Below are 14,420 nucleotides of genomic sequence, written 5' to 3'. Positions count from 1 at the left end.
TTTGTTTACTTCTGTATTGAAATGTTTTGGAATCAGCAGTACAAGCAATTTTTCAGTAATGCACTTCACTTTTATGTAGAATTTTCCAGGAAACCTTTAACAATGTTCAATTAGATCGATTTTCTAAGTACTCACTAATATATCTGAAATGGATACTTAAGTCCTCTACTAAAAATGTTTTTTATTTTTATGAGACAAAAGCAACAGGTCAGAGATCTGAAAGATGTATCTATCAAAAGTATTTCCACCTTTAAACACTCATGTTCTTTTAATGGAACTGAACAATCAGTCTCAATTCAGCTTCTGAGCTTTCCAGAAAAAATAAAAATAAACGCACTCTTAAAAACTCCTTTTTTCCTGGAGGTAGTTCTTGAACTGCTAACATTTTAGTACAAGAAATGGAAGCACTGGAAGAGTCCTTAACTTGCACATTCAGAAGTGCAAGCATCCACCAAACCTGGCTGCAGAGATAGGACATGTGAGTCAGCTACCACAGAGGTTTTGAAAAGAGACCAGATGGGTTCTTTATTGTCTTATTTATGTAAGTAGCACAATTGCTTTAGTATCAAAGAAGAAATATTACCATTGCCCTATCAAAATAAAATACATCATTTACAAGGAGACTCCAGAAAAGCATAAATCACCCACACTAACAAAAGCAGATCCATCATGGGACAATGTGGGAACATTTTGGCATGACTTGCAGCATCACAACAGGATACCCAACTGGGAAAGAATTCTTTATGGAAACTTCTGCCGGCCCTGGCACTGTGGTCAGTCTGACACAGGCAATTGCCCTTTTCAAGGGAAAAACAGAAACATGGAAAGAATGGGTAATGGAAAGGCCTTGCTCATGTGTACTCTGCTATCCAGGGTTTCTTCTTTTCTATATCATACAGTTGGAGTAATCATTTCAAATGCAGTTAAATGAACTGTAAATTACTTTATTTCTTGCAAACTGTTAACATCTACTGGTAAACTGCAAAATAAAACAGCTGATACTTTTTCCCTTATCCCTTTGTAACCAAAAAGATAACTTCATTAAATGGGCTCACAACTGTCAGATCTGCTCCTCCTTCCCATACTGCAAGGTAAACTTTAATTTTTTAAAAAAATTAATGTGTTCCAGATGCTTAACTTATACTTCAGCTATTCAACAAGACTGGTGACCATCGCCCATCTCAGCAACCAGGTTCCCTACCATACAGTTTATGGGGCTGGTTGATGCCCAAAGGCTGATGCTTTTGGCTGACATAAATATTTCATGAAGCTAGAAGAGATTACAACCTGTTTTTTTTAACAGCAGAAAATAAGAAGGGGGAAAAAACCTACCCTGAGCAGCTGAAAGCTCTTCCAAATAAGGCAGCCATCTAATTAGTTTCTCTGGAGCATAGCTAGAGGGGCAGCTCCTCCCCAAAACAGCACAGGTGTAAGTGATGCTGGCTACCGTGCACCAGAGAGCTGCAGGAGCAAAACCTGCCAGCCAAGAGATGAAGCGTCTCCAAGTGCACTTTTATGACACAAATGAGCTGGTACAAGCACAGGCTGCTGCCAAAGCTGGGCTTCTTTCACTGCCCATCCCTGTGCTGAGTGCTTGGCTGCAGCCCTGCAACCACAGACACCCACTCTGTAGGGAGAGTACATTCCCTGCCCTGGCACCTGGCTCTGGCACTTAAATGCAGCTCACCATGCAATCAGTAGAGAAGAGCAGGACATAAAGAAATTTCCACCATTACAGAACTAGCAAAATTTTGGAAGAAACCAGCAAGTGCTCTATGTTTGCAGGAAGTGTTTAGGAAGGCTTTTTTAGCTCTTCTACACCTGTCAGGTGCTGCTTGGGAAGGAATAAATTCACTGTGACAAATGATTATATTTAAACTTGTAGACTAAATGAACATTAGGGTTTCCCTCCAGCATCCTCAGCCAGCATCAGTGGGTTTCTGCCTCTGTTTCAACCATAAATAATAGAAACCAACATATTTAAATATAACAGATCCTTTGTCAGAATTCAGCTGTGTTCCAAAGCCTGCAAGTAACCTCAGCTGCTGCTGCTGTAGCCACTTGCACTTACCCTTGGGACAATGGCTTAAGAAAAGCTATTACAGTACAATAAATACAGGGCCTGAATGGATTTCTATTCCAGAAAGCAGAAACGTCTTAAAAGGGTTTTTCTAAATGATCCCAGAACCTTAGACTCAATTCACCCATTAGAGCCTGGGCATTCATTCAGGCAATAAGGGTTGGATGTGTAGGAAATTACTGCTTCAAGAGCTTTTGCTTTTTTAAAAAACCTTTCCAGCATTTGACCATTTTTTCAAAAGACTGCATTTTGTGGCAAAAGCCAGTAATAAAAATATCAAATGTCTTCAAACCTCTTGCTGTACTATTAAAAGCAGGCAGCTGATTTGCTGCTGCTGTGTGGCCCACATTTGAGATGTGCTCAGTGACAGATGGGAATTTATGTAAGACTCTTGTCAGCACAGTGTCAAAGACTCTTTTCCATAAAATGCTTTCTAAAAACATGATGCTTTAATGAATGCGGTATTCTAGGGAATCCAGACCTGGACTTTGACTTTCACCAATTGCAGAGCACAGTCTATTGCAGTTCCCAGTTCATACTATAAATTAGGAGTCACTTTTTCACTGATTAAATTGATTTCTACACTGCTGTCTGTGAAACTAGTAACACATTCTTGCACATCTAGGTTCAAATTAAAAATACATAATATTCACATATGGGAAAAACTCCTTTTTTTATATACCTTCAGCTATTCAATGTGGGTTTAAATTCCAAGGGCTTAGGCAGCAGCATCGCTCTAGGTCTTTGAAAAGACTCAAACGCCATTTAATTCAAACTGGGAATAGGATCAGTTAAATCAGTCCCTGCAAACCTTGAGCTGATAGCAGACAAAATTCTTCATGTACAGAGATATGGGCTGATGCCCTTTGCTCAGCTCTGGAGGGGCAATAGTCATCATGCGGCTCCACATAACTGTGCAAGGAGAGGCACAGAAAACCCAAACCAAGGGCAGGTAACACCGTGACAGTGGTTGCATCACACAAGAAAGCCAAACTCTCCCCTGCCCAAGACAAACCAGCAGTATTTTCCTTTATTAAAGGTCCTAAATTGAAGGATCAAACTGATCAGAATGGAGGCACAAGCCTGATGAAAACACAGCTGCAAAAGTGGAATCACTGGAGACTTGGAAGTGTAGGCAAAAGTGAAGGTATGAGCTGAAAAGTTTGTGAACTGATTTATTTTTACAGCTGTGCTCTCTGAAAATCCAAGCAGCAGAATATTTGACAGCTTACACAGTCACAAGACTTTTGAGCACAACGTGGCTAATGACTCTATTTCCAAAATAAGTTAGCCATTAACATTGTTTAGGTACCTATTAACTACCTCCATTATCATATTTTGTACAAATAATACAGCAGTATAGCCACCTGACCTTTTTCATCAGCTCTTTTGCAATTGAACTTTCATATGGCGTGAAATTAGGAATAAAAGAAAGGAACAATTTCATTTCATGCATGTCCTTAATTAGAATTTTTTGGTTTGCATTTCATACAGATTGGATTGAAATATATCCAGGCAGACTGAAAGAATTGTGTTTTTACATCAGAAAGGACAGAAATGCAAGGCAATTTGTTAAAAGAACAGTACAAAGATGACAGATTGGGAGCTTTCTCTATTTTCTACCAAAAGCCTAATTACAAGGCATGCTGTGGATAATGAAATTATGGATGAGTTTTTGATGAGCATGGATTTTCACTGCAATTAGAGATGTAGGCAATTATAAAAATATACAAAGTCTTAATTAGTTTTGGAAGGAATACTAATTTTGATGCTGTAGGGTGTACATCAATCTCTAAAACTTTTTTGAGGTATAAGTAAAACCTACTGCAACAGATCTGCCTGGTGGACACTCATCTCCCATGCCAGCCAGCATCACATGGCGTTTTCTAGCACCACCTGTGCCAGCCGAGGAGTTTATCACGCACAGGTCTACATCCCACATGCCAGTATCACCTTTAGTGGTACCACCCACAGAGTCCCAAAGTGTTTCAGAGTGGAAGAGTTCTCTGAAAGGCAGCTGGCCCAAGCTCCCTGCTAAAGCAGGGCCATCCAGAGCCTATTGTCCAGCATCATGTCCAGGCAGCTTTTGTATATCTCCAAGGACAGAGAATCCACAACCTCCCCAGAAAATCTTTGCTCACCCTCACAGTAAAAACAGTATTTCTGGCTGTTCAGAGGAACCTCATGAGTTTTAGTTTGTGTCCACTGCCCCTGGTCCTGTCACTGAGCACCAGTGAAAAGAGCCTGATGCTGTTGTCTTTGCCCTCTCCCCTCAGGTATTGAGAGACACTGATAAGATCCCCCTGAGCCTTCTCATTTCCAGACTCAACAGCCCTGGATCTCTCTGCCTTTGATCACAGAAGAGTTGTTTCAGTTCTCCATCATCTTCCTGGCCCTTCCCTGGACTCTCTCCATGGTGTCAGTGTCTCCCCTGTACTGGGGAGCCCAGAACCGGACCCAGCACTGCAGCTGTGGCCTCACCAGTGCTGAGCAGAGGGGGAGGATCACCTCCCTCAGCCTGCTGGCAGCATTTCTCCTGCTGCAGCCTGGGACATCATAAGGTTCCTTTGCAGCAAGGGCACTTTGCTGGTTCACTCAGCCATGAAGCGCACGTGGAACATTAACTCCAGGGGAAGGCAAGACTGGGCAGTAACAGGGAGCCAGAGGAGGACTAGGGCAGATGTTCCTTCAAAAAGCAGGTTCACAATGTGGATACAGGCCTGGTGAATCCCCTGGCTGATCCAGAGCACCAATTTTGCATTCCTTTGCTTGCATAGTCTCTCCCTGTCTTTCTCAGTCACACTCGATGCCACTTCTGAGCAATGTGTGTGACCTTTTCAGATACTTCACAGCAGGAACATTTGCTTTATCTCAAGGACATCACTTATTTGTGCCTACAGCTCTGTCTATGGCCCGGTGCCACCAAAGGTTATGTCAAAGACTTTTGGACAATTCTGAAAAAGATGGCTCTTTTCTTTTACATGGGTCAATTTTTAGCAGATATTCAAACTACCTTGCCCCCTGCCATACATGTGTGCATTTCCTTCATCTTGTGGACTATTTTCTCCCAAAAGCAATTAAAAAGAAATTAAAAATAAAAAAAAAAAAAAAAGAAAAAGAGACAATCCCTTTCTGTGGGATTTTCTTACTGCAATTTTGAAAGCTCACTTCTTGACATGAAAAACAAGCTGTACTCTATCTTTGTTATCAGCTGTAAAAGCTTAAACAGCAGGTCACAAGGTCACAAGTATTAAGAGGTCTTGGCCCATCAGAAGACCACTCCTGGATACCAAGCAGATGGTACCCAGGGTGAGTCTGCAGCAAGGGCACCTTTCACAGACCCATAGCAGCATGCAGGTGCTGCCAGCAAGCTGGGAAACATCCCAGTAAACTTGCTAAAAAAAACTTCACCTTGCAAAAAGAAAACTTTTAGTTGTTTACTTTTTTAAACTATTGCAACAATGCTATCACATCTTTCTCAACTCTGCTCATCCTGTGCATCCAATACATGAAATTTTTCAAGAAGAGAATTACCATCTCCCTGGCTGCAAGTCAACTTTGCTGCTGACCTTTCATACACAGGGAATCAGACTGGAAATAATCATATGGCATCAATTATGTGACAAAGTGCCTAAAACATTCTATTTGACATCCACTGAGATGATGTGAACAGCTCACTCATCACTTCATCATTTCTGATTAACACTCACTCAAATCCATGCAGTCCAGCCCTTTGTGAATCTATACTCTATTTGTTATATGGCAGATGATGACTGGGGAACATGCAACTCCTCAGTATATTTATTAGTATTACGACACATTACAACCTATAAACCTACCCCTCCTACCTACCACTCAATCCCTCTTGAAATCCTGGACTTTCAAAGTCCTGCTAAGTTTTTATGGGCCCAAATTGAAAACAGCATTGCAGCAATATTCTTTTTCCCTGACTCTTTCACAGTTTATTTCCCATCTAAACCTGTTCTAGGCTGTAGCATAATATAGGTCAGATTTACTTCACTCCAAGCAACTGAATTTTTACTGATAAAAATTCTCCCTCTTCCACTACAGTGAAGCTGCCTATTTAAGCATTTACTGACCAAAAAATATGAACTTCATGTACCCAGGAAATACACCCAAATGCCACTCAGTGGCCCTAGAAGGAATCCAAATAATTTCAAAGTAATTTTTATCCGCAGGAAAGTTACTTTGAATCATTCCAGAGGATTCTTTCCCTTTTTTGGTGTTTTTAATTTAATTTTGATCTCACATCCACAACTACATCTAGGTCTGATGAAATCTAAAGGACGCTCTCCAAATTAGGCTGTTATTTTTTGAAAAAACGAAAAATTTAAAATTCCTGGCATCTTTAGTGTCAAACCCAAATATTACACAGTATAATTTTTTTTTAATTGGAATTGATGTATGTAACTTGGTTATTTTCCCCCAGTTCTCTGCCAAGGCAATCACCACAAATCCATGACAACAAAATTTCCTTACTGAAGTATTCAGTCTTTATCTCTTTTATACCCATTACTTGTATGACAACAACAAAAGGAAAAGAAAAAAGGAATTCACTAGAAGAGTATTTAACTGTACTCCTCATGACTTAAGATTCTGCTGTGTGTTTGCAAGACAGAAGAGCATGTAAACAATAGCATAGCTTTTACTGGCACAAACCTAGCGTGATCATATGATCCCTGCTTGCCTCAAGTATAAACTATAAAGGTCACTTTAAAATGGTGCAACAAGATTTACAGCATTCCACTTCATATTTTCTTCATACCTATTTTTTATTTTGTACACTGTATTATTTTCAAAATTAAACACCTTCCAAATTTATAGTTAGATAAAAGCTATGACCAAGGACCAAGCACATCATAAACCCAAAGTATTCAGATCCCAAAAGCTGCTTCCAAGATAATTTTCTAGGTAATTTTTTACATGCCTACTAAGGAAATGATCCAGAGTGAAATGAAATCAAAAGGTCAAAATTCTGGCCCTGGTTAGGGCCAGCAATAAAAGTCTTACTGATTTAGTAGGGCCAAAATTCCATCCACAAGGATTACTTCCTTTGACCTAAATGTGCTTTGAATCAATGCCTAATAGTCTGTGAGAGGCAAATGGCTTCTTTCATTTGGGATTAACTCAGAGTATTCTCTATGGTGTGTTCAGATGTTGTTGGGTTTTTATGCCCAATGATAAGGTGATTAAGTAATTTGCAAATTCAAAATGCCTTTCCACTTTTTAAAATAATATTAAAAATATTTTTGTTAAGACATGATTTTAAATGGTTATAGGCCACAATATTTTATTTTGACATTGACAACAAAGATGCCCTATTTTGCTCACTGTGCCCAAGGTGTTTGAGAACTATTGGAAACTTAATTCCTCTCTGAGCAGAAAGAAGAACTCTGAAAGGTGCTATCTTTGAGCCTCAACATGGACTTTGCAATAGCAGTTGAGTGAGGTGTTTCCAGCACAGGTCCCTCAGTTAATATGTCCAGTAGTTAAAAGCCAAGATGTGAAATTATTGATGTCAAGGTTTAGGAGACAGCTTTAGCATGGAGATCTTGTATCCTGGCTGCTTCCTGTGTCAGGGACATTGGATCCAGATGTTCCAAAACACAGGCACTTCAGAAAACAAGTGGCTCTTTAGCTATGCTGACATTGCCAAAATTATCCTTCTATGACACTGCTTTAGTTTAAAAATTGCTTTCAGTTTGAATAGGACTGTAGAAGGAATGGAGATGCAATGTGATCCTGCACATCAGAAAAACATCTCAGAAGGATTCTCCCTCCTGGATGATGCATCTCACTCAGGAAAGAAAGAGCAGCAGACCCTTATGCCTCTGAGTAGTTTGCATCTTCCACCATCAACATGATAAAAGCTCTCTTGTACTCATCTGAGGCTCATCTGACCCTTTAATGAGCTGATTCAGCTCACTAACCTGATAAGGAGTAACTCCTTTACTTTTTGTTTTGCTTGATATTTACTGCATTTGTTCCCTAGAACCAGAAGAAGGGAGACAGTGGGAGTATGTGTGTGTGGGTGGAACAGCTCTGCCTTTTTCAGCAGCAAAGTTTTTAGGTCAGCCTGTAAAATCTTATCCTGCTTTTCAAAGGTACTGTAGATCTTGACTTACAAAAGAAAAGAAAATCCTTCAGGGATTTATTAAGGAAAAAAAAATTATGAAAGCATTGCTACTTGAAAAGTTTGCGTTGGTGAAGAAACCAGCTTTGAGAAATGAATTTCCCTTCCTGCCCTTCCCCTCACCCACCAGTTTTCCAATGCTACCAGCACCCAGACTGTTTTAATACAATTGTTCACAGGGCCACTCTGCAGGCCAGATCACTGAAACTATCTGCAGTAAATATCAACCTTAAAATCACTCTTCAGCCAGACCTGATAATTGCAATGGTTCACAGGATGGCCTTTCAGCCAACAATAACAGCCAAACAAGCAGTGAACATAAGCATTGTGACCTGAAGGGGAAAATTTTTCTACTTTTAAAGTTGGCTCTGCTGTGAAACCAATGTGACAGACAACAAACCAATCATACAGCAAAAGGTAGGAGAAGCTGCTGACTGGGGACAAAATATGAGCAAGAAGAATATCAACTAATTCTCAGCAAAGAGAATTCCCTCATGGGAAGGAGCTGAGGAAGAACAGGCAAAGCTCTGACTCTTCATAACATCCCTAAAACACCAGAGAAGAGTTTATATTCAAATATATTGCATACATACATGCAGGAATGGGTACATGTATCCAATGTGTTACCCTCCAAGAAAATACTCTATTTTACTCCCAACTAGACTAGTCATGATTAATAACAAATTCTGAAGGATGTAAATGCTTACAATAATAAAAAAAAAACAAACAAACCGAGATGAAGGAGTGTACTCCCTGAAAAGTACAGATCATCTCCTCAAGCATCTGACAGTCCCTACTGGCTGGGTACAGAAGTGATTTTGTAACCCAAATTCACATGGTGATGAGCTCAAAAGCAGAAAACCTTCTCAGACTGCTTACCTCTTTTGCACTTTTAATTTTGGCCAGGAAAGTGTAGAGCTCCATTGTTTCAGCAAACAGAGCCCGACACACAGCTTGGTAGTGGTTGGGCGCCTCCGATCGCGTTGGCAGGTGGGCAGCACACAGCTAGGGAGAAAAATAAATAACAGGATCAAAACAATCCCCATGGCTTTCATTAATGCTACAGAGCATGAAATAACATGAAAGTGAATGCAACCAAACATCAAGGGCACAAGCATCCATGAGACATTTAAGTTTAGTCAGGAATTGTGCACTTTCTAAACCTTCTGTTCCCATTTGTTTTATGAGAAGAGTACTATGAGAATGGTAAGGGGACTGGTAGACCATGTTCTAGAAAACCAAGACACTGCCTTTTCATAACAAAAAAAAAAAAAAAAAAAAGGAGGGATGACAATATAATTCAACATAATTGTGAAAACAAGCCATCTTGCAGTAGCAAATTTTGGGAAAACATACTTAATTCAAACCAGCTTTAACAGTAAGTGTTAAGTATTCCTATGAACATGGAAGAGAAATTTATCTCTACTGGTTTATGAAAGGATGGAAGGAGAAGCAAGGAAAAAAGTACAGTGTAATCATCAAGCTGAAACTCTGATCAGATTTGTTTCAAGCAGCACAAAGATTTTAAAACTCAGCAAGAGCTATGGAAGCACAGGCTTATTGCTTTACATCAGACACACATGAACATTTTCAAACACAGGCATAGCTAATGCAAAGGAACCCTACAGGTGTTTCCATATATGCTAAACTTGTCAAACTCTGAAAGCCTATTCAAATCACTAAGAAGTATTCACAGTTACTGATGAACAGTCAGTCCAGCATTGCTTCTAGAGCAAAACATGCAGCTCCCAATTCCAACAAGAGAAGTTTTACTGAAACCAGCCTTTACATTTCAAACTGAGAAACTGAATTGTTTGAGTGACATCCAGCTTCATGGACATACCATTTACATGGAAATATTGGCTGAAAACAGACAGAATAAAATAACATCTGTAATTTGTTTCCTAAACACTTTTAAATTAAAAAACCCCCAAAGCTGAAACTTGAGTATGGACAGCCATATACTGGTACATATGTAAAACCAAGGTCTTAACCAAGGCCATAAATTTGGTCTTGTTTATGTGGTTCTATTGTAACTATTTTTATATATATATAGCTACATTCAGATCTCCAGAACTAAAGCTTGAGACAAAAGCCTCTTTAGCAGAAGAGCCCTTAATTAGCCTAGTGGCATCCTTGTCTAAATCTCTCCTGTTATTTCAGTGAACGCTGTTGTTACAAGGGGCACAATGCATGTAAAGCTCAGGCTGCTTTTCCATATTACTTTCCATTTGATTTAAATCCACACTGCCACTAAAAGGTGTGGTGCTGTGGCCTCCAGCTGTAGGGATCCACAGATACCCTCCTGCTGGCACGGGAGTTCATGCCCTAACTCAGAGGATTACTCACCCTGACAAAAATCAACAATGTGAAGGAAGTGGAGCAGGAGACAATTACTCTTCACGGCATGGACACACTCCCAGAAGTGAAGGCAAAAAGGAGCAAGGAGAACATGCTGCCAGGGTGGGAGAAGGGAGGAAGGGCTGAAGAGATTTAGACTGCCTCAATCTCATTGACAAGTTGTTCTCTGAGGCCATAGGCCCCTTGCTATCTTTTATTTCTTCCCATTAGAATAACAACACAGAGCTCAGTGGTCAGATTTGGTCAACTCCTTTGATAAACCTTTACAAGCACAATTATGTACCCCTATGTATTTATCTACTTTTCATTGTAAAAATGAATACACATACAGAAAGTTTATATATACATGTGTGTATATTTTTATTCCTTGCTATATATTTGTTCCTATATATTTATTACTTCCTATATATTTTATTCCTTCCACATAGGAAATGCAAGGCAGCCATGTTCATGAAATTGCCCTTGATCCCTGCACTTCAAAATTTATGCTGTTTTACAGTGGATGGCCAAAATTTTCTGACACTCTTCAAATTAATTTCTGGATAATCACAAGGACGTAGTTGACATATGTCTCTGTTTTTCTCCCCACTCCCCCAACTCCCCACTTTTTTCCTTTTTTCCTCCTTTTTTTTCCTTTTCTTTTTTTTCCTTTTTTCCTTTTTAACAAATGGGTTCATCCCCTTGGCAGATAAAGGAAGAAAAACCCAAACAGATGCACTCCTAATGCATGCAATAGTGACAGCACATACCAAAAAGATAGAATCTACTAAACATTTCCCTTAATGAAAATATTAGAACATTAGACCAGTTCTGAGTATGGTTGTGCTCTTTTTTCTCAAAATTGAATCATGTCCTTACTTGCCTTACTCTGTTTTCATTTTCTAGTAATTAATTATAGTACAGAAAAAATAGTTTCATTCTAAAATACACTACTTACAAAAATAAAAATATTAGCAACTGCAATTTTGAAAAAGGTCATAAAATGTTGTAAGTCTTCATAGCTGAGAATAAAATTTTATTATTACACAGACTGCACACAGGTTTTTAAGAATCCTTCTTTTCTTTATTCAGAGGCATGTTAATTAGAAACATTTTGCATCAAATATTGAGAAAGTTAATGAAATGCAGTGGTGAGAAGTTCAAGCAGGGAATGGTTGAAATATTGATTCTATTAGTGAACACAAAGTAAAGCAAAAACAAAAAAAGCCTGCCGAACCAAAGTTACAAAAGCAATCACATAAAACCTGACCATTTGCTTTGCAAACCTTAGGCTGCAGGTATTAAAAGAGGGCCAGCAGCTCCTACCAACTTTCATGTTCTGAGAAATCAGTCTATGAATCATCTTATATTATGTGAAGATGCATTACATAATAAAACTTCTTGTGGTAATATTAAGTCAAACGACTCAACATGAGTTTTTTGGATTAGGGAAGGTAAGCCTGAAGAAAAAGGAAAATGTAAGTAGGACAGGCTGATTTTTTCCCCCTTCATTGTAATATATTGTACTTGCACATTGGTTCAGAACCCCGACAAGCTGTAACTTCTGCATGAAATACCACAAAATCTAGGCAGGCAAGGCAAATCAAGCATGAAATGTCACTTCTAGCCTGAGTTCAGAATATTTATCCACTTTAAAAAAATTAAAATCTTTAAGTTTATGTAGTAGTGTTTGAAAAGCTATGTTTCTGTAACACACAACAAAAATCCCAGTCAGTATGTTTTAATAACTGAGATACGAAAGAATAACTACCTAATGAACTCCTCCTCTTACCATGTCAGGGTGGTAGTAGTGCAAGAAGGATTAAGATCATATATGCAGTCTTTCCCAGTCATTTTGAGGTTGTATGCTTATTCTGACACTTGCCTTTTCATCCCTCATGATACAACTTAAAGCTACCCTAAGGGGAATGAACTCAAACAGTGCCCAGAGCTTAACACAAGGCCTGCTTGTTCTGCTTCCAAGAAGTCTCAAAAAGTATGGCTCAAAACAGATTATGTGGTATTTGCAAACTGGTGAAATAATAAAAATATTATCAACTACTAAAACATTAACTAGCTCAGTCTGTAAACATTTCCATTTGCAATCATTGTGAAGAGCTGGGATTTCTGAATTTTTTTTTTCTAACTGAGCCTATCCAAAACCCCAGTTTGACCCAAAGCATTCAATCTTTGCTTAGATCACTAAGAAGATTAGAGGCTGTTTCCATCCACATTCAGGGTTCACAGGAAAAAAAGGCATTATGTAAATATCATAGCCTTGCCAGCTCCTCCAACTTCATCCTCGGTTGACTAGGAAACAGGGTGCACCAAGCCAAAGCAGTGCTAACAGGAATCACAATTTAACCATCTGAAGAGATCAAACAGCATTTCTTGCATTTCTTTGAATATATTCCAGCAAGGCTTCCATAAAGTTACAAGAAATACAGTTGACTCTCCCACTAAAATGCAGCTAAGCTTTGCAAAACCATTTTGGCTAGATATATACTGGAAGCTTCATCAAAACACCTGGGCTGCTGGAATTAAGATTTCAGAAGACAAAAAGTGTTTCCACTTGTAATTATCTTGGGGAATGCACCACAAAGAAGAAAAAGATTTCTTTTTCCCATGGGCCACAAAGACAGGCCATTGATATTATGCAAAACATATTACCAGCCTGCAAATGCCAGGCTTGTTAAGTGTTTGGAAAGCCTTGGAGTATTAACAAAGACTTAAAAGATGTACTTTTTCTTAAGCAACAAGAAGAAATTAGTTTAACCAACAGATCACTGAACATGCAAGCGTACCAGCTATTTGCCTCATCCTTTGCAGTATGGTACTGCAACAGGTTCAGAAAATAAAACTCAGCTTGAGATGCCTTTTCAAGTCCAGGCTACTTTCTGAAAGATTTTACCTTCATGAAGATAAACTAGAGTTTATGATTAGGCTTTTGTTTTCATATATATCCTTCTTAATATGAATATGAACTTCAAGCAGCCATACACCTTACCAGAGAAATCTTACCAAGACACGACCTGCATATTTGTAAAATTTAACTAAGCATTTTGCTTTACTATCCAGAATAATACTGAGGGACGGGCTCTTGACAGGAATAAGTGTTTTGTCATGAGTTTGTAAGATGTTTCTGCCTGCTAGGACCACCCCTGTACACAGTACCCACATCTTAGGCACAGTAAAAGCTTTGAGGTGGCTTTTACAACATCTGGAGCCAATTTCAGCTGCTTCCCAGCACTTCAGAGCTGCTCTCTCAAACATTCCAGACAGCCATGTGCCCCTGGCTCTGCTGCTTGTAACTGCAATGGGCCAAGGAGTGCCTGATCCCTCTGATAAGGACTCTAGGGGAACACTCCTGAGGAAAGACTGCAATAAGATAAAAGGGATGGGAGCAGAGTTAGCTATTAATCCACAAAATAAATTAACAGAAAATACAGAAAGTATTCACAGATATTTACTCTTCACCTGCAAAAGTTTGGTAACTTTTTAATTGATATTTTAAAGGATCTATTTCAAGTGCCGTGGAATGCCCAACTGCTTGACATGTGATCTCCTAGTTAATTTTGGAAACCTCAAGGAAAAGGTAGGTTTTGTGGAAACTGAAGCAAATTGCCAGTACCAAGCACATCTACCTTGGTATTTAAGTGTTCTCCAGCACTCTGCTAAGGCCTTCCCTTGGGCTGGTATTTGTTGTTTTGATCATCGCTTTCAGGTGGACAAGAGTAGTACTACACAGTTCCCTACTTCACAATTTCCAAATTTAATGTTTTGAGTAATCCTCCCCATATTTATAATAATTTAATATTTAATAAACACAGTCTTTCTTTACTGACT

At 39.0% G+C, this 14,420-nt stretch overlaps 1 protein-coding gene across 5 annotated transcripts in view; it reads right to left on the bottom strand.

The window, feature by feature from the left end:
* SPIRE1 (spire type actin nucleation factor 1) overlaps positions 1–14,420 on the bottom strand; it is a 128,776-nt gene that overhangs the window by 40,867 nt on the left and 73,489 nt on the right. For all 5 annotated transcript variants that reach the window (XM_064705808.1, XM_064705812.1, XM_064705809.1 and 2 more), the window contains exon 4: positions 9,114–9,239. In XM_064705808.1, the coding sequence (XP_064561878.1) occupies positions 9,114–9,239 (126 nt within the window). The remainder of the gene's footprint in view (positions 1–9,113; positions 9,240–14,420) is intronic.

This window comes from Zonotrichia leucophrys, chromosome 2 (assembly GCF_028769735.1).
Source record: "Zonotrichia leucophrys gambelii isolate GWCS_2022_RI chromosome 2, RI_Zleu_2.0, whole genome shotgun sequence".
NCBI lineage: Eukaryota > Metazoa > Chordata > Aves > Passeriformes > Passerellidae > Zonotrichia > Zonotrichia leucophrys.
Note: the sequence above shows the minus strand (reverse complement) of the source record. Positions and strands in the feature narration are given on the sequence as shown.